At 43.5% G+C, this 21,606-nt stretch overlaps 1 protein-coding gene across 1 annotated transcript in view; it reads left to right on the forward strand.

Moving 5' to 3' along the window:
* Positions 1–21,606, forward strand: part of LOC111966893 (voltage-dependent L-type calcium channel subunit alpha-1D-like) — a 123,598-nt gene that overhangs the window by 48,043 nt on the left and 53,949 nt on the right. Inside the window, 4 exon segments of the mRNA XM_070444620.1 lie at positions 16,951–17,090; positions 17,459–17,579; positions 17,961–18,102; positions 20,009–20,205. Of these exon segments, the coding sequence (XP_070300721.1) occupies positions 16,951–17,090; positions 17,459–17,579; positions 17,961–18,102; positions 20,009–20,205 (600 nt within the window).

Below are 21,606 nucleotides of genomic sequence, written 5' to 3' on the forward strand. Positions count from 1 at the left end.
TAGGTGATAAATGTGAGAAAGTCGCGGTGTTTTGGAGGATATATTGGCACGGTTGTTGTTAGGCCTGAGATTTTGGTAATTCGTTATACAACGGGTTACCAAGATATTCTAATAATAATTGACATATTTCCATTAAAAACATTATTTGTATTAATTTATTCATACTATTTGTCCTTCCACAATATATAGTCCTGACACAAATCTAGCGTTGCTAGAGACATGACCTAGTCGTTCAGTCTTTTTGTTCTGTGTCTATGGACCCAGTCGTTCAGTCTTTTTTTTGTTCTGTCTCTATGGACCCAGTCGTTCAGTCTTTTTGTTCTGTGTCTTTGGACCCAGTCGTTCAGCTTTTGTTCTGTGTCTATGGACCCAGTCGTTCGTTGTAAATGTTCCATTGCCATACTGGCTGAAATGTTATCCCTTGCTTGCTAGCTAGCCAACTACAGCTAACTTACAGTCACGTCAAAAAGTGCAGCCAGAATAACAGCAAAGTAGCTGCATTTGCATTTGTTTAAGCTGTTTTCTAGTGACATTTATTTGGACACATCCATAACAATGAGCTAATGAGGCACGATTTCGCCTGGCATTGAAAATATGCTCACTCGTCAGGACACTGTTATTCAGAGGAGCTAGCCAACAACACAGCTAACAACAATCACTTCAAACTGAAGCTGGAAAGACTGCAAATTAGCTACGTTTCGTTTGACCTTTTTGTATAATATTTGTATATATCCATAAAAATGGTGACAACTGATTCATGATTCATTCATTTGACTGGCTGAGAAACGCTCCTGCCTGTCTGTCTCGGGTCCCGACTCCCGACACGTTCATTACTATGGGACAGCAGGAGATCGAATTTGAATATTGAAACAATGTTGCAAATGTCGGAGAGACAGACAGCAAGGTATACACAAATCTCCACTGTTGAAAACTAAATGTTAGTCTAAAAGAAATGTGAGATAATGTCTAGGAATAGAGACCAGCTGGAATGCGGTTTTAACCAATCAGCATTCAGGATTAGACCCACCCGTTGTTTAAGATGGTATAACCAAGCGTGTTATTCACTATGAAGGATCACAGTGTTCACAATAACTAAGTTTCATATTTTATGTTTAGTTTATTAAATGTTTAGTATATATCTGGTTTCTCCTTTCACTATGCACTTTAATAAATGAAATGAATCAGAGTGAACAAATGATTGCATTAGTCTTGACCCATTTGGATGACTGGATGGAATAGCCTTGTTAATTAATACAACCCCAATCACCCAGATCTGAGGTGGACAGTGTTCAGCCATAATACTGGTTCTCATCTCAGGGCTCTGCTAGAATCCTTAGCTTTATGATGTTATTATTATTATTATTATTATTATAGTAATATATACAGCTGTCTCTTATACACATCTAGATGTGTATAAGAGACAGGTGTGTGTGTGTGTGTGTGTGTGTGTGTGTGTGAATGCATGTTTGTATACCAATGTATGTTAATCTGTTTCTCAATGCATACTGGATGTGTGTACATGTTAGTGTTAGTGAACATGTTAGAGAGACATTGTGGCTATTCAAAGGCTGCTGGTGCTAGGCCAACATCAAATATTGTTTAAGTTAATTTGATCCATTAATCCAGCACTTAAAATAGAAACAAGAGGAAATCATATGGGATTAATTGTAAAACCTGTGAGGATATGATGATGATGGTTGGGAAGAGTTTGTGGAGCAAAGCTTGTGCACTATCAAACATAAGTGTTTTTATATTGATAAAGGACCAGCAAATTCTTATGGATCTCTCTCTCTGTCTCTCTCTCTCACACACACACGCCTTGGTTAACCCTCAGTGACTGTACTTCACATCACTTTAACTCTGACCCACTCCTGTCTCTTCCTGTTCTCCAACCTCCCTGACTGACCAATCAGCATGTCTTTCTCATTATGCTGAGCCAATTAGATATGACATAACCGATCCATGTATTATTAGACGTGTGACATCACCACCATCTCTTTCATTATATAATATAATCAATTATTAGTAATCATTTAAGTGATAATGCCTGAGAAGTCGGTGTTTGGAGGATATATTGGCACGGTTGTTGTTAGGCCTGAGATTTTGGTAATTCGTTATACAACGGGTTACCAAGATATTCTAATAATAATTGACATATTTCCATTAAAAACATTATTTGTATTAATTTATTCATACTATTTTGTCCTTCCACAATATATAGTCCTGACACAAATCTAGCGTTGCTAGAGACATGACCTAGTCGTTCAGTCTTTTTGTTCTGTGTCTATGGACCCAGTCGTTCAGTCTTTTTGTTCTGTGTCTATGGACCCAGTCGTTCAGTCTTTTTGTTTCCTGTGTCTATGGACAAGATCGTTCGTGGTGTAAATGTTCCATTGCCATACTGGCTGGAAATGTTATCCCTTGCTTGCTAGCTAGCCAACTACAGCTAACTTACAGTCACGTCAAAAAGTGCAGCCAGAATAACAGCAAAGTAGCTGCATTTGCATTTGTTTAAGCTGTTTTCTAGTGACATTTATTTGGACACATCCATAACAATGAGCTAAATGAGGCACGATTTCGCCTGGCATTGAAAATATGCTCACTCGTCAGGACACTGTTATTCAGAGGAGCTAGCCAACAACACAGCTAACACATCACTTCAAACTGAAGCTGGAAAGACTGCAAATTAGCTACGTTTCGTTTGACCTTTTTGTATATATTTTGTATATATCCATAAAAATGGTGACAACTGATTCATGATTCATTCATTTGACTGGCTGAGAAACGCTGCTGCCTGTCTGTCTCGTCCCGACTCCCGACACGTTCATTACTATGGACAGCAGGAGATCGAAATTTGAATATTGAAACAATGTTGCAATGTCGGAGAGACAGACAGCAAGGTATACACAAATCTCCACTGTTGAAAACTAAATGTTAGTCTAAAAGAAAATGTGAGATAATGTCTAGGAATAGAGACCAGCTGGAATGCGGTTTTAACCAATCAGCTTCAGGATTAGACCACCCGTTGTTAGAATGGTATAACCAAGCGTGTATTCACTATGAAGGATCACAGTGTTCACAATAACTAAGTTTCATATTTTATGTTTAGTTTATTAAATGTTTAGTATATATCTGGTTTCTCCTTTTCACTATGCACTTTAATAATGAAATGAATCAGAGTGAACAAATGATTGCATTAGTCTTGACCCATTTGGATGACTGGATGGAATAGCCTTGTTAATTAATACAACCCCAATCACCCAGATCTGAGGTGGACAGTGTTCAGCCATAATACTGGTTCTCATCTCAGGGCTCTGCTAGAATCCTTAGCTTTATGATGTTATTATTATATTATTATTATTATAGTAAATATATACAGTACCAATCTACTCATTCAAGGGTTTTTCTTTATTTTTACTATTTTCTACATTGTAGAATAATAGTGAAGACCTCAAAACTATGAAATAACACATGGAATCATGTAGTAACCAAAAAAGTGTTAAACAAATCAAAATATATTTTAGATTTGGCCTCCCGGGTGGCGCAGTGGTCTACCAGAGTCTCTGGGTTTCGCGCCCAGGCTCTGTCGCAGCCGGCCGCGACCGGGAGGTCCGTGGGGCGACGCACAATTGGCCTAGCATTGTCTGGGTTAGGGAGGGTTTGGCCGGTAGGGATATCCTTGTCTCATCGCGCTCCAGCGACTCCTGTGGCGGGCCGGGCGCAGTGCGCGCTAACGCAAGGGCCAGGTGCACGGTGTTTCCTCCGACACATTGGTGCGGCTGGCTTCCGGGTTGGAGGCGCGCTGTGTTAAGAAGCAGTGCGGCTTGGTTGGGTTGTGCTTCGGAGGACGCGTGGCTTTCGACCTTCGTCTCTCCCGAGCCCGTACGGGAGTTGTAGCGATGAGACAAGATAGTAATTACTAGCGATTGGATACCACGAAAAATTGGGGAGAAAAGGGGATAAAAAATAAATAAATAAATAAATACAAAATAAATATATATATATTTTAGATTTTAGATTCTTCAAAGTAGCCACCCAGTGTTAACTGGCTGAACAGACAATTCAGTACTTTCAGCACGTCAATACTTCTTTCAAAACAGTGATGCTGTCAATCTCTAGGTGAGACTGACATGTATGGTATTGACATTGGCCATACGTGCTACTCTGTTCCGGGCCAGCTGCAGCTTTTCTAGGTCATTTTTTGCAAGACCTGACCATACATCTGGACAATAGTCAAGATGTGACAAAACCAGAGCTTGCAGGACTAGTTTGGTTGCATCTGATGTTAAAAAGCAGAGCATCTCTTTATCACAGGCAAACCTCTCCCCATGGTTACAATAATATAATCAATGTGCTTTGACCATGACAGTTTACAATCTAATAAAACACCAAGAAGTTTACCCGTACAATTAAATTAATTAAACACAAGTCAGACACTTGGTTTTTGGACACAGGTGTGAAGTTTCACAGGTTCATTTTTCACGTGTTTTTCCAGCATGAAAACATAGTCATTTTTTTCACATTATGATTTTCACCACTTCCAGCTACATCTGGTCTCCCATCCAGGTACTCTATTAAAGGTGTTTAAAGCAGCAATCCTTAATAGAAGCATGAACAAAGCTTTCTCCCCGCCAAAGTTGCGGTTAAAGCTGAGGGATGGGGCTATGGATGCGAGGACTGACCATCCTTGATATCTAAATTAGAGTTTTAACCATGTTTTTAGGCTATACATTTACTTTGTTTACAAACATTGGAGTAAATGTGGAGTTTTCTTACATGTGGACCTGCAAATTAGATTTCTTTTCACATTTGATTAATTTTCACATGTGATCTTGCAATTCCACATGTGAAAGTGATCCACATGTGAAACGGCAAATATGATTTTCACATGTGAACGTTTTTTTAACATGTGAAACTACACATTTCTCATGTGAAACGGCAATTCACATGAGGTGAAAACGTTCTCCTCACATGTGAAAAGGTGGTGTTAACATGCAAACTCTAAATGTAGTAATATTGTTTCACATGTGAAATGTAAGCTCAGCATGTGAAAACAGCTATTGGACATGTGTGTTTTCTTGTAGGGGTAGTACTTGCTCAACAGCCACATTATTCATTACCATATTCAGCTGAGGTCCTGTACCTAAGGGGTGATTTGTACCAAATACAATGCTTTTGATTTTAGATCCTTATTTTTGAGGACTAGTACTGACTACAACTCTTTGTTTAGGGTTGCGGTGAATTCACTAGCTCTGGGTGCTGACATGTATAGTGTTGGAAGAGTCAGCGTTAATAGACACACAGTCTTTGTTTAACGCTAGCACCCTCACAAGTGACAGTTGTGGAGATGTCCGTCTGCCTTAAGGATGGACCATGAGGATGTCTGATTTCCATGCTGTTGCTGCATTTGGAGATGTGCCCGTGGATCAGCAGTACTGACCTCAGGGTCGCTCACCTCCACAGCTAGTCCCACAGCACTCTCCCCCTCTCTCCCACCCTCCATAGGGCAGTACAGTTTTGTAGCTGGTAGAGAATAGGTTCAGATATTTACTGTGCAGAGTACTTAGCCAATGGGGGCGGAGGAGAGCAGAGTCAGATTTGTATCTAACGCCTGTTGTCGTTGTTGACAAATAACAATAGGTCTGCGTGGGAGGTGAGGTGACAGAAAACCTGAAACTTCTTTTCAGAGGAGGTCCTTTGCTTATTGTCTGCGCTTCCATAGAACATTCCACGAGGGAGTGTTGTAACTGTGGTTCACTGTCATATCTGCCTGTATTGAGGTTTTGGATTGCTGTTTTTATAGCAAGTAGGAGGTAAATGGCTATTGGAGTGGTGCTAATGGTGGAGATGTGGGGCTCCTCTGTTCAGCAGTCGCTCTCTCTTCCTTCTGTGTTCTGCTGTAGTCTGCAGCACACTGTCCACCATTCTGGCTCTTATTCATCTCATCAGTTCAATCAGTGCAGAGCTAATAAGGCCTGATTACCCCCGCAGCCTGCTACTGGACTACATCAGGGCCTCAGGGTTACTTACAGTAGCATGCATGCACGCACGCACACACACACACGCACACGCGCACACACACAGTGGAGGATTTAGGTATGGGCGACATGGGCAGCCGCCCAGGACGGCATCTTGCTGGGGGCGGCATGGGGCGCCCGCACAAAAATATTCTGAATGGTGACATTTGCGCGATCGGTTTTCTATCGCTCATTTGGACGTCACGTCAATGATATCATGTCACCGTGTGGGACTGTGGGTCAATTAACCTTGTCGGAGTGGGCGCCCTGATTCTAGTTTGTGAGCTAGGCAGGCTACTGCCTGGGAAGTGCTCCCACTCAGAAGTACCTGGGAGTGGGGCGGGGGTTGGTTGACCTCAAGTCTCCCCACTGGAAGCCCGAGGTAGGGGGAGCGGGGGAATCTATCAAATAGCGCACCTCTAACTTTGTACAGTACTAATGCAATTAGTAAAATCAGTCACACTACGAAATGCTACCAAATAAACCACAATTCATTCATAATACTGTGAATATATAGTTTCACAGACATATTGTTGCTTTTTTTTCTGGTTTGTGCGAAATCGTTAAGAATAATATAAAACCAGTCTACACAACACCAAGGTGAATTGGTTTAGTCTTGAGTCTTGGTTGACAGTGTTGGGGGATGGGTAATGTATTGATGCTCGAGTGCCAAATCAACACAAATGGATAAGAAAGGTCTAAGCCACCAGTTTAGGAAAAATAGGAAAGAAGAAGAGGAGAAACGTGCAAAAGATAAAGGTAAGCAGCTATGTAATCTCTTTATGAGTATAATACTATGCATGTAATGAAATAGGCTAACAAACATAATTATTATACTAGCCTATATTGCTTTTGTTGCTTGCTATGCTATTGTCACGACTTCCGCCGAAGTCGGTCCCTCTCCTTGTTCGGGCGGCGTTCGGCGGTCGACGTCACCGGCCTTCTAGCCATCGCCAATCCACTTTTAATTTTCCATTTGTTTTGTCTTTGTCTTACACACCTGGTTTCAATCCCCCAATTACCTGTTCAGTATTTAACCCTCTGTTCCCCCATGTTTGTTTGTGAGTGATTGTTTCTATGTAGGTAGGTCCGTTATTGTGGGCTCTGTTTTTGTATTACATTTATTATATGTTGAGTAAAATACGTTTATTTACTCTTATCTGCTGTCCTGCGCCTGACTCCTATACACCAGCTACACATAGACCTCCTGACAGCTATTACACATAGGGCGACAATGTTCCGTTTTCTGTCCAAATAGCTTACATAACATTGGATATAATTTCACACAGAATCATCATGATAATGTGTGTAGCCTGCAGCAAAACTAGCACATTATTGATTTGGTTAACTTTCATTGAGGTGACATCATAAAGGTTTTCTGTGATTGCATTGACTAGGTCCTGAGCTCAGTAAGGGGAATTTCCAATGCTGTAGGCTAACTTAAATGACCTCTATATTATGCTGATATTTTGTATCTTTTGTGATATATTGAGTCTTTTGGGGTGTCTTATAACTAGAATTAGCCAAAGAGGTTGTGTGATTTATTTGTTTCCTATTCTGAAAGTTTGATAAACTGTGCATAATGACATGTACAGTTGAAGTCGGAAGTTTACATTTTTCACAATCCCTGACATTTAATCCAAGTAAAAATTCCCTATCTTGGCCTTTCTAGGGAGTTTTTCCTAGCCACCGTGCTTCTACACCTGCATTGCTTGCTGTTTGGGGTTTTAGGCTGGGTTTCTGTACAGCACTTTGAGATATCAGCTGATGTAAGAAGTGCTATATAAATACATTTGATTTGATTTGATTCTTAGGTCAGTTAGGATCACCACTTTATTTTAAGAATGTGAAATGTCAGAATAATAGTAGAGAGAATTATTTATTTCATGTTTTATTTCTTTCATCACATTCCCAGTCGGTCAGAAGTTTACATACACTCAATTAATATTTGGTAGCATTGCCCTTAAATTGTTTAACTTGGGTCAAACGTTTTGGGTAGCCTTCCGCAAGCTTCCCACAATAAGTTGGGTGAATTTTGGCCCATTCCTCCTGACAGAGCTGGTGTAACCGAGTCAGGTTTGTAGGCCTCCTTGCTCACACATGCTTTTTCAGTTCTGCCCACAACTTTTCTATGGGATTGAGGTCAGGGCTTTGTGATGGCCACTCCAATACCTTGACTTTGTTGTCCTTAAGCTATTTTGCCACAACTTTGGAAGTATGCTTGGGGTCATTGTCCATTTGGAAGACCCATTTGCGACCAAGCTTTAACTTCCTGACTGATGACTTGAGATGTTGCTTCAATACATTCACATAATTTTCCTGCCTCATGATTCCATCTATTTTGTGAAGTGCACCAGTCCCTCCTGCAGCAAAGCACCCCCACAACATCATGCTGCCGCCCCCGTGCTTCATGGTTGGGATGGTGTTCTTCGACTTCTTCCCCCTTTTTCCTCCAAACACAACGATGGTCATTATGGGCAAACAGTTCTATTCTTGTTTTATCAGACCAGAGGACATTTCTCCAAAAAGTACGATCTTTGTCACCATGTGCAGTTGCAAATCGTAGTCTGGCTTTTGTACGGCGGTTTTGGAGCAGTGGCTTCTTCCTTGCTGAGCGACCTTTCAGGTTATGTCGATATAAGCCTCGTTTTACTTTGGATACAGATACTTTTGTACCTGTTTCCTCCAGCATCTTCACAAGGTCCTTTGCTGTTGTTCTGGGATTGATTTGCACTTTTCGCACCAAAGTACGTTCATCTCTAGGAGACAGAACGCGTCTCCTTCCTGAGCGGTATGACGGCTGCGTGGTCCCATGGTGTTTATACAATTTTTTTCTGAAGTCTTGGCTGATTTCTTTTGATTTCCCCATGATGTCAAGCAAAGAGGCACTGAGTTTGAAGGTAGGCCTTGAAATTCATCCACAGGTACACCTCCAATTGACTCAAATGATGTCAATTAGCCTATCAGAAGCTTCTAAAGCCATGACATAATTTTCTGGAATTTTCCAAGCTGTTTAAAGGGATAGTCAACTTAGTGTATGTAAACCTCTGACCGACTGGAATTGTGATACAGTGAATTATAAGTGAAATAATCTGTCTGCAAACAATTGTTGGAAAAATTACTGGTGTCATGCACAAATGTCCCAACCGACTTGCCAAAACTATAGTTTGTTAACAAGAAATTTGTGGAATGATTGAAAAACGAGTTTTAATGACTCCAACCTAAGTGTACGTAAACTTCCGACTACAACTGTATATTTAATTGTCCAACAAATGTATTTAGGGTGTCAGACTCATATACTGTATTTCAATGCAAATTCAGGGGCACTACTGAAATATTCTGGAGCACCCTCTGGCACTGGACAGGATGAGGAGCCATCTACCTTCAAAACATGTGGACATCACTTTAGAGATGTGGACTGAGACGAGGTGGGAGATTAAAGTTAAGAGTGTCGAGCCACTGATGTATCAGGCAGCAGCGGTGAGAGAGGCACTGATTGAGGTGAGGGATCAAACCAAAGTGAAAAACCATGTGAAAAAGATTGAGGCCCAGTCCTTGTCAGAGGAGGTGGGATCATACCGCTTCAGCATCTGTACAGTGGTGTGGTATGACATCTTGAGCCAGATCCAACATGTGAGCAAGCTAATGCAGTCTCCCAGTACGCATGTGGATGTTGCAGTCAGTCTTCTCAGAAAGACAGAGAGAGGTCTCAGCAACTACAGGGCAACAGGCTTTATGACTACACAAAACGTCAGCCAAGGATATTTGCGAGGGTATGAATGTAGAGGCCGTTCTACAACAAAAAAGGCTGAGGTCCACAAAGTCCACATTTTTCGATGTCGTCGTTGATGCTGCAACCTCGGCCCTTCAGGAAAGATTTTCCACATTGGAAAATGTGGGAGAGAAGTTTGGAGTGCTGTCAACCTTCCAACGTCTCTCAAATGAGGAGCTGACGGAACAATGTGAGGCCCTTAGTATGACACTGCAATATAAAGAACACTCAGACTTGGATGGCAGAGATCTTGCACAGGAACTGAAGAACTTGCCTGACTTGCCATCGAAGACCATGACCCTGCTTGAGCTGCTGATATTTGTACACGAAAGGGAGCTCTCAGAAATGTATCCAAATTTGTGGACTGCTCTCAGAATTTGTCTTACTCTTCCAGTGACCGTAGCTGAAGCAGAGAGGATCTTTTCAAAGCTGAAGCTCATCAAATCCTACCTGACATCCACCATGTCACAGGAACGCCCTAGTGGCCTTGCTGACATCAGTATTAACCATGCAATTGCTGGGCAGATTTCTTATGATGATGCAATTGATGACTTTGAGTCAAGAAAGGCAAGGAAGGTCAGGGTTTAGATGGCAGTTGTGCAATTTAGTTTGTGTGTTTCTTGTTTGAAGTGCAAGAGTGTAATAATCAGGTTCTCTTCTTTATAAGTGTGTTATTCTATTTGTGTATTTGTGTGATATAGGAATTGTGTAATTTTAGTTTTATTTGTGTGTTTTTGTTAGCAATAGGGTAATAATTAAATTCTCTTTTTTATTTGTATTTACATACTACAGTTTGTTTCTATTTGTCTTTGTTACTTCTTCTTGATATTTATAAGTCTTATTTTTGTATATATTTTTATATTCATATAGTTTTAAATGTTATGATTATTTATTTGTGTTGTTCCGAATATCTGAATAAAAATTACAGTTAGTGCAGAATGGTGTTTTTTTTGTTTTGTTTGGGGGGCGCTGAAGGGGGGGTTCGCCCAGGGAGCCATACAAGCTAGAACCGCCACTGCACACACACACACTTTATCTTTATCTCATCATTCATCATCCTCAAAGCAAATGTCCACAATGACCCATAAATGAGATGCTATCATCACCAGAAGCCCATTGGCTACTTGATCTAATAGTTACTGTCTCTGCTACTAACGTCACGTTGTCATCATGCACCGACAATTCGGGAGGTACCATGTGATCCAAGGTGGAGGTTGTTGTGGTTTGTGCTCATCCAAATGGCATTGGGTCTGTCCACTCTGATCAGCGTCAGACGCTCAGATGGCATGGCACAAACCCGCTCTGGTATGCCAACCACTCTACCACTGCTCCCAGCTGATCCATCTAGCAGGTAATGCGTGACGCTGTCCACCCAACCCTGCAAAATGATCGATCCCAAACACACAGAAACACAGAGAAAGGGAGAGAGAGAGAGCGAGAGAGAGAAATAGAGAGTCAGACTGAGCAGGAAACACAGTGACCTGCCCCCCCCCCCCAGTGATAGGTACCCTGTAGGCTGCGCAGTACACACAGCTGATTACACTAAACACAGTATCTCCCTATGTTCAGTTAAGCTGAATCAATTTGATTGGCCCACCCATGTAGTTGGTGTCCCATATTCATATACAGTGTCAGTGTTATCTCTCTCTCTCCCTGCCTGCCTCCAGCCCATACACCCAAAGTTCAAAAGAGGATACCTCAGATACTTTGACTACCTGTCCGGATTGGGGTCAATTCAGCTTTCATTTCAAACAATTCACTTAATGGATTGATTGAATTGAAAACTCAACTGACCCCAACCCCAATACTTTTCCAGGATTACCCAGTAGTGGGCTCCACCTCTTTCCATCTGCAGACAGACAGGCATCAGTCTGGGTGTTTAAATCTGTCAACACCATTTTGCCATGTTGAGTGATTGATATATTTGATGGGATGGTAGATTATTCTGAGTACATGGCTGGCCCATGGTGAGTGATCTGAGCAGCTCAGGCCTGGGGGTGGGTGGGTGACAGACAGGATTACAGAGGAGCACACTGTCTCACACTGCTGCTCTTCTTCCTCCAGTCTTTCTCTCTCTCCTCCATCTCGCATTCACTCTTTTTTTCTCTCACTATCGGTCTGTCTTCACTCTTCCTATGTCTCTTTCTCACACTTACGCATATACTTTCTCACTCTCCCTCAGTCTCTCACTTGTCCTTGAGAAATGACACTTATGGAAGCCATTTATTGATGGAAAGCGGCATTCTGCTGTTCTGGTCACTGGGCTATGGACTGTATGCTAGGAGAGCTCCCTCTCCTTCCATATCAAAAGACAAACATCCTGCACTGATAGCCAACAAGACTCCAGAGATAAAGGACACTGGTGGAATTGTGTAGAGAGACACACACACTTATCCAATGGCTCTGTTCTCCTCCATTGAAAGTATATTAACAGTCCCTTTTCATTAGTTTGTTGTGCAGGATTCTTTTAGAAAATAAATCGTTTCCAGCATCAATCATTCAGATGTTGTATGACAAGGACTGCATGTTTTATTTGAGTCCTCAGTTTAATTTAGATTGGTTTATTTGGATGCAGCAGAGCAGTTTGGGTTCAGAGAGAGTTCACTGAGGGAGTCGGCTCTGTGTTCCTTCTTCATGTCCCATGGGTTCAGGACTCCACCTGTCAGAGAAAGACTACAGGCACTATTTAACCTAACTAACAAAATATATATATATATATATTTGTGTGCTGCATGTTTACATGTTCACTCACATCTACTGTACAGTAGGTACTAAATAAAATGATGTTCACATTGAGACAAAATGAAACATTCTTAAATGCATATACACTGAGTGTACAAAACACTTTTTTTGCCCTCAGAACAGCCTCAATTCGTCGGGGCATGGACTATGCAAGGTCTTGCTGGCCCATGTTGACTCCAATGCCTCCCACAGTTGTGTCAAGTTGGCTGGATGTCCTTTGGGTGGTGGAACAGTCTTGATACACACAGGAAACTGTTGAGTGTGAAAAACCCAGAAGTGTTGCAGTTCTTGTTACAAAACCAATGTTCCTGGCACCTACTACGATACCCTGTTCAAAGGCACTTAAATATGTTGTCTTGCCCATTCAGCCTCTGAATGGCACACACACACAATCCATGTCTTAATTGTCTCAAGGCTTAGAAATCCTTCTTTAACCCGTCTCCTCCCCTTCATCTACACTGATTGAAGTGGATTCAACAGGTGACCTCAYTAAGGGATCATAGCTTTCACCTGGATTCACCTGGTCAGTCTGTGTCATTGAAAGAGCAGGTGTTCTTAATGTTTTGTACACTCAGTGTAGATTGTTCCCTATGAGAACCCATAAAACCTACTCTTTGCTGAGTAGGACGTAGCCTACTGAGAATTAAGACTGATGAGGGCCAGTCCCAGACTATTCAAAAGCATTACAGAGACTTTGATTAGTGGACTGGATCAACGACTTCAGTTTGGGGTTGGACCCAAACGTGGGGATTTAACGCTTATGGTCTACCAGTCCTTAAGTCAGAAGTCATTGAAGTATTCCTTTGGCAGTGGTTTGGTTCATGTCTCTCTCATCCCGTGATTTGGTCAGTCACAGTGGCTGCTAGGGTCCTGTTTCTGACATATTTTAGGATACTGTTCCACTCTACCCATTGATGATGGATGGGATTTACAGTATATACACACACATAGCTAGCACTTTTCCAAGTGTTCAAAGTGCTTTACATTGTATAGGGGAAACAGCTCATCCACTACCAATGGATGAAGAGTTCAACCTCTTGTTACCCCCTCATCATCACTTGGCTCTGGCTCTCTCACACTAGATCTGTTCTCACACTGGATCTGTTCTCACACTGGATCTGTTCTCACACTGGATCTGTTCTCACACTGGATCTGGTCTCACACTGGATCTGTTCTCACACTGACATCGTTCTCCACACTGGATCTGGTCTCACACTGGATCTGTCTCATCACTGGATCTGTTCTCACACTGGAATCTGTTTCTCACACTGGATCTGGTCTCACACTGGATCTGTTCTCACACTGGATTGGTCTCACACTGGATCTGGTCTCACACTGGAACTTTTCTCACACTGGAACTGTTCTCACACTGGATCTGGTCTCACACTGGTCTGGTCTCACAACTGGATCTGGTCTCAACCACTGGATCTGTCTCACACTGGATCTGTTCTCACACTGGATCTGTTCTCACACTGGATCTGTTCTCACACTGGAACTGTTCTCACACTGGAACTGTTCTCACACTGGATCTGTTCTCACACTGGATCTGGTCTCACACTGGATCTGGTCTCACACTGGATCTTTTCTCACACTGGATCTGTTCTCACACTGGATCTTTTCTCACACTGGATCTGTTCTCACACTGGATCTGTTCTCACACTGGATCTGTTCTCACACTGGGTCTGTTCTGTTTGATGCAGCTCTATCAGCTACAGGTCCAGTTCTGGCTGTTGTGTTTGTGTTCCCATCTTCAGGTGTTCCATTAGTCACTAATAGCGGATGTTCCATATTCTTAGCTGTTCCACTCCCTCCCTGACGTTCTATTAGCTGATGTTCCATCTGTCGGCTGGCTGTTCACAATGGCTGTCTAATAGAGAGCTGCTGCTTCTCTCCTCCCTCCACTGAATACACGCATTCTGTCTCTATTGTCACTTGGCTGCAATCGCTCCTCTTCAGGCCTAGCTTCTGCGCACTCGCGCACACACGTGCAAACACACACACAGTGACTTAAGGTCACAAAGGCAGCAGCGGGGGTGGACATGGCCTCCGTGGCTGCCACAGCATCAGAGCTTGGCTAAGTGCTTCCATTCAGACGTGATTATTGCTGTAAAGAGGGAGTGGGCAGGTCTGCTTTGTCAGCTGTAGACAGAACAGAAAAAGGGGCCATTTTAGACCAAAGCAAACAAAGGGGACATGAGTGAGGAAGGGGACACACATTCAAGCAGTTCAAATGTGTGCGTTCACGGCTCTTATCAGTGTGAGGCAGCTAGCGTCGTCACTTGGAGATGCTGGGCCATCAGACTACTGGAGACTGTGTCTGTTGTATTCTCATGTACTGGATGTGTGGCGGCTGACGTTTATTTATAAGCACTACTTAGGCTTCTCATTTCAGGTACTCTTTGAAGAGGTAGGGTTGAAGACGTTTTCGGGAAAGACGGGCAGGGACTCTGTTGTCCTAGCTTCAGGGGGAAGCTGAGTCCACCATTGGGGTGCTAGGACAGAGAAGAGCTTGGACTAGGATGAGTGGGAACTGCCCTCGCGTAGGGGTGGGAGGGCCACGAGAGCAGAGGTGGCAGAACGAAGTGCTCGTGTTGGGGGTGTAAGGTTTGAGCATAGCCTGAAGGTAGGGAGGGGCAGTTCCCCTTGCTGCTCCATAGGCAAGCACCATGGTCTTGTAGTGGATGCGAGCTTTAACTGGAAGCCAGTGGAGTGTGCAGGGTGACATGGTAGAACTTGAACACCAGGCGGGCTGCGACGTTCTGGATATATTGGAGGGGTTTGATGGCACCGGCAGGGAGGCCAGCCAACAGAGAGTTGCAGTAGTCTAGATGGGAGATGACAAGAGTCTGGATTAGGACCGGCGCTGCTTCCTGTCTGAGTAAGGGTCTTACTTTACAGATATTGTAGAGCATGAACCTGCAGGAGTGAATCACTGCCTTGATGTTTGCAGAGAACGACAGGGTGTTGTCCAGGGTCACGCCAAGGTTCTTTGCAGTCTGGGAGGGGGACACCACTGACTTGTCAGCCGTGACGAAAAAACAAACATTCACAAATCAAAAGCTTGCTTGTTTCGTTATAAAGCAGCTTTTCATATCCATTCGTTAGACAGTCCCTACGTTGTTGTCCCGTTAGCATCCTAACAGGTCAAGCTGTTCTATCTCTGTATTACTCTACATTAGCTAATCCGTGTGAAAATGTCTGCTGTCTGTCTGGCTGCATTGCGTCCTGTACTGTACTGATTCAAAACACGGAGGCCAGAAACAGAGGCTGAGTTTGACTGGCTGGCTTAATGGCTCTTTAAAGCCTGCTGCTGAATCACAAAGCAGAGGCCTTGAATGATGTGGGAATCTCTGCCAGATACAGGGATAAGCTCTCTGATCGGTGTTAAAAGTCAAACTCATGCTGTTACCCTGGTAACAGCTCTGGATAAGAGCGTCTGCTAAATGACTTAAATGTAATGTAAATGTAACATTTGCATTACGCAACGAACGGGAGATGACAGTTTTCGAATGTTGCTCCTTCGATTAATTCGATTAATCCTTCGATTAATTCACTGAGATGTGGGTTGTTGGTGGGGAAAAGTGTTGCTTCGCTTGCAGGCTGTGCTGACAGTGTTGACACGTCACAGCATCGTAGGGATCTGGGTGCATTGTGCTGTCTTTTGGATCTGAAATACGTGTGTTTTGTGCCCACAGTTCTTTGTATACAGAGGTGTATTCTGACCACAGGCTTGTTTAGAAGTGAGATCGAATGCTTTCGCAGACCACAGCAGGTTGGTTTTTAAAAAGAGAATGCCAATGTGTCGACCCAAAAACAACTTTTCTCAGGTGTGAACAACATGAAGACCAAGTAGAGGAATTGAGTAATTCAGAGGCTCTCCTCCTCAGGATTACACAAGTCAGGCTACTTTGTTCAGGCTATTCCTTCCCGCCGCACTAATCCAGAGCTCACGTCCTGTCACCTTCTAATCGTCTGCCTGTGTGGCTCTGCACCACCAGGCATGATGGGAAAAAAATAGAGATTATGATCATCAATCATCCAATGAATTAATTGAATGTTGTTTTCACAGACCTTTTATCTGTCGAACTGGATTAGCAACCTGTTTTGTCACTTTCTTTCTTTTCCCCACATCTCTGTCTGTTGTTTCTGGCATATTCTATCCTCCACCACTGTCACTGAATCCTCATCATTGATCAAGTCCCTGCTCTGGGCCAGGTGTTGGTGAATGATGATCTCCCCGGCACAGTTTAACCCTGTTGGCTCAACCATTACTGCCTGCTTACTGCACAATGAACCAATCAGACTTCTTCTTCTTGAAGAGTGTTTGTTGTTGTATTTATTATGCACATCCTTGATGTTTAATGGCCCTCTCTCTCTCTCTCTCTCTCCTCCCCCCTCTCTTTCCCTCCCTCCCCACAGGAAACAGTAGAATATGCCTTCCTAATCATTTTTACTATAGAGACCTTTCTGAAGATCATAGCGTATGGTTTAGTCATGCACCAGAACTCCTACGTAAGAAACGGATGGAACATGCTGGATTTTGTCATTGTCATAGTAGGGTGAGTACTATCACTGTTTAATTCAATGGCTCTCCCAAGACAGAGTCATAGAGTAATCCACACACACACACACACACACACACACACACACACACACACACACACACACACACACACACACACACACACACACACACACACACACACACACACAACACCCACACACACACACACACACACACACACACACACTACAGTATGGCCCAGAAAAGACCACTAAGATAAATCAGAGCTCTGTCACCAGAGAGCTCAGAAAGCCTTATGACTCAGGGCTGTATTTTACGATGATGTCATCTGTATCTCTGTGTGTGATCTCTGTGACTCTCTCTCCCCCTCCCCTTTCCTCCTCTCTCCGCAGGTTTGTTCAGTGTAGTTCTGGAGGTGATAACCAAAGAGGGTGATGCCGGGGGCCAGGGGGGTAACCGGGAGGCTTCGACGTCAAGGCCCTCCGAGCTTCCGGGTGCTCCGCCCCCTCCCCTTGTCTCAGGAGTACCCAGTGAGTCGCCATGGCACCAGAACATTTAATACATTTAGACTCTAGAGATGCATCATTATGTAGTAATTGATCTGGGTTTCGAGATTCTAGTTCAAGCTCAATCTTAAGTTTTATTGATACCCATATAGCAGGCCAATACAGGCTGAAATCTATCTGGACATAACGTAAACAAATACTGAATGAGTTCCTCATAATATACTCAATGGATATATTAAATGGATGTCCTCATAGCTTACACTGTTCCAGCTTCCATCTTTGTGTGTTTGTGTGTGTGTGTGTGTGTGTGTGTGTGTTGGTGTGTGTGTGTGTGTGTGTGTGTGTGTGTGTGTGTGTGTCTGACCCTTCTCTCTCCATGTCTCTAGGTTTACAGGTAGTGGTTGAACTCCATCATTAAAGCCATGGTTCCTCTGCTCCACATCGCTCTGCTCGTCCTCTTCGTCATCATCATCTACGCCATCATCGGCCTCGAACTCTTCATCGGCAAGATGCACGCCACCTGCTACCTGGTGGGCACCGGTAAGGGCCTGCGTCCCGTAACCGGCCTGTCTCGGTCCGTTACTTGAACTTTTCCCAGCTTTAGATGCATGTCAGTACTGCATAAAAAAAGACAGGCTTAGGTTACCGATCGCCCCCCCTGCTGTGCGTCTGTAGTACGTGCATGTATGACCCCCATTAAAAAACAATAGTCTCAATACGTTTTTGAAGAATGTGAATTATCTGTCTGTACAGACCCTAAGATTCCAGTCGCTCACAGGTTGGAATCAGCTCTGTTTCCATATTTCAACGATCTCTGCTGACAATCATGACCCTTATTCTAGTACTTACCCCTGAATATCAATGAATATACAATAAATGTCGCTTACAGTCAATCAGAGGGATCTGTATGAAACATGGAAGCTAGATGACGTTGTTCCATTACTCCTGTGTTACTCGTCTACGATAAGGTGGCCTTATAGCGGGGAGCTTATGGGCGGCATGACGTAAGTGTGTACGTATTGCGCTCTCTCTCTTTGTTGGCTTGTTTGGTTACATCCTTGTGGTGGTTGAGAAGCAGCAGTGCAATGCAGGGCAGGGTAGACCCAGATCTCTGCTTGCTGTAATCCGAGTTTCCCAGTCCCTGCTGATGAAAAACATCCCCACAGCATGATGCTGCCACCACCATGCTTCACTGTGGGAATGGTGTTCTCGGGGTGATGAGAGGTGTTGGGTTTGCGCCAGACATAGCGTTTTCCCTTGATGGCCAAAACGCTCAATTTTAGTCTCATCTGACCAGAGTACCTTCTTCCACATGTTTGGGGAGTCTCCCATATACCTTTTGGTGAACACCAAACATGTTTGCTTATATTTTTCTGCCCACTCTTACGTAAAGCCCATCTCTGTGGAGTGTACGACTTAAAGTGGTCCTATACTTTACAGCTCCTTCAGGGTTATCTTTGGTCTTTTTGTTTCCTTTCTGATTAATGCCCTCCTTGCCTGGTCTGTGAGTTTTGGTGGGCGGCCCTCTCTTGGCAGGTTTGTTGTGGTGCCATATTCTTTCCATTTTTTAATAATGGATTTAACGGTGCTCCGTGGGATGTTCAAAGTTTCTGATATTTTTTTATAACCCAACCCTGATCTGTACTTCTCCACAACTTTGTCCCTGACCTGTTTGGATAGCTCCTTGGTCTTCATGGTGCCCCTTGCTTTGTGGTGTTACAGACTCTGGGGCCTTTCAGAACAGGTGTATATATACTGAGATCATGTCACAGATCATGTGACACTTAGATTGCAAACAGGTGGACTTTATTTAACTAATTATGTGACTTCTGAAGGTAATTGGGTGCATAATGATCTTATTTAGGGGCTTCGTAGCAAAGGGGGTGAATACATATGCACGCACCACTTGTCTGAAACAGGTAATTTTTTTAATTTCACTTCACCAATTTGGACTATTTTGTGTATGTCCATTACATGAAATCCAAATAAAATTCCATTTAAATTACAGATTGTAATGCAACAAAATAGGAAAAACGCCAAGGGGGGTGAATAATTTTGCAAGGCACTGTATATGCAACATCAGCAGAGAGTTAGGGACTGTGGCGTGTGATGGCGGGGGTGTGTGTGTGTGTGTGTGTGTGTGTGTGTGAGAGTATCTGTGATGAGCTAGTGTGCTATGAGAATTATGTGTTAACACTGTATACATGTACACTATACCTATTGAATGTGTATCCGTAAACAAGAGTATGTAAGCAAAACTGCATAAAGCCACACTTTTCTGTGCTTCCCCGTGCCTTTTTACACCACAGGACGTATTTGATATTCTCATATGACAAACACACTCTGATATCATGCATCTGATGCCATGCATCATTGTTTACTAAGGTATTTTCCGGCCTTACATCCTGCTTTTATCTTTCTCTCCCTTTCTCTATATGCACTGAAGGTATTCTGGCAGAGGAGGAGCCTGTTCCGTGTGCGGTGTCAGGCCATGGGCGCCAGTGCAGGATGAATGGGACTGTGTGTAGGGAAGGATGGCACGGCCCCAATGGTGGCATCACCAACTTTGACAACTTCCTGTTTGCCATGCTCACTGTTTTCCAGTGTATCACCATGGAGGGCTGGACTGATGTTCTGTACTGGGTGAGGCTGCTTTATGAACAACACCTAGCTAGCAAGCTAACTCTACTTACAATGACACAGAGGTTTCAACAGTGTTAGCTTAGCTTCATCGCTAACACTGGATGAGCTCCACTCAAATCCAACTTGCAGAAATAATGTACACAAACATACTCCCCCTCCCCTCTCTGACCTCCCACCTATCTCTCCCTCTCTCCTTAACCTGTGTCTGTACCCTACCTCTCTGCCCAATCTCTACCTCCCTTTCTCTTTCCTCCGCTTATCTCTCCCTCTCTTCTTATCTTATCCCTCCCCCTGCGTCTCTACTCCATCTCTCCCTCCTTTTCTCTCTCCGCCAAATGACTCTCCCTCCCTCTCTATCGGTACTGTCCTCTCTTCTCGTTCATGTACCAGTTACTATGGTGATGCCGTGCTAATGAAGCCATGAATGGGGTGAAGGTGACATTGGAAGCGGAAGAGAGATGCAGCCACTCGACAGACATGAAAGGGATTGAGAGGGAACAGAACACGGAGGAGGAATGGGGAGATGAGATTGGCAGTTATCCACCTCATGTTCGAAGGTTTTTAAAACACGGAAGAGCAAGGCGGAAACTATGGATACAACTTCCCCCGCGGTCGTGCATTATCATAATTCATATGCGCGCCACTAGAAACCCTGTCAATAGCATATTTCGGCATTCATTTTGTTAACGGAATCAACAACTGCAATAATACTACTAATACAAGTTATGACTGGGATGGATCCCCAAAGTATAAAGTGGAAATATTCCCAAAGTCAATTTATGAGAGGAGACGGACAAACAGTACCCCACCCAGAAGGACTCATCACTGGCTGGGATACTGATATGAAACAGTCTGTGGCCGTCCATAAAGTGAGCCAAAATATACGCATATATCATTGTCTCTCTTGCTGTGATGGTCAGGCTATGGAAAATCTTAAAAACCTCAGAAGCCTACCAGTATCTAAACAGCGATAAAGTTGGGACTGTTCTGGCAAAGTCCTTCGGAGACGAAGATAAGTGGATCTTCCGCGAAGCCGATGTCGAGCCGAGCCAGTCTGAGGAGCCAATCCCACCAAGCATGGGTGCTAGCTAGCATGGAGGGAGAAGTACTGACTGCTGGTTTCACCCGCATTGCGGTTTAGGGGAAATCCTGTTGCCACGCCACCGCAATATGTAGAAGGTGAGATGAATACCACACTAGCTAGTTAGCTGTAGCTATCTATTTCCCCCTTGTTCCTGTATGTTCGGATGCAGGACACACATTTCACTCATTCACTTCCCAAACTCATCCGAACTACACCTACGGGAAGTCTCGTGGGACCTTCCGCAAATAAACACTGCAGATGATGGCACTTTAACGTGCCGGGAATGCAGGACTTTCTATGAAATGTTTGTGAAGGTC

The sequence above is a fragment of the Salvelinus sp. IW2-2015 genome, linkage group LG7 (assembly GCF_002910315.2).
Source record: "Salvelinus sp. IW2-2015 linkage group LG7, ASM291031v2, whole genome shotgun sequence".
Taxonomy (NCBI): domain Eukaryota; kingdom Metazoa; phylum Chordata; class Actinopteri; order Salmoniformes; family Salmonidae; genus Salvelinus; species Salvelinus sp. IW2-2015.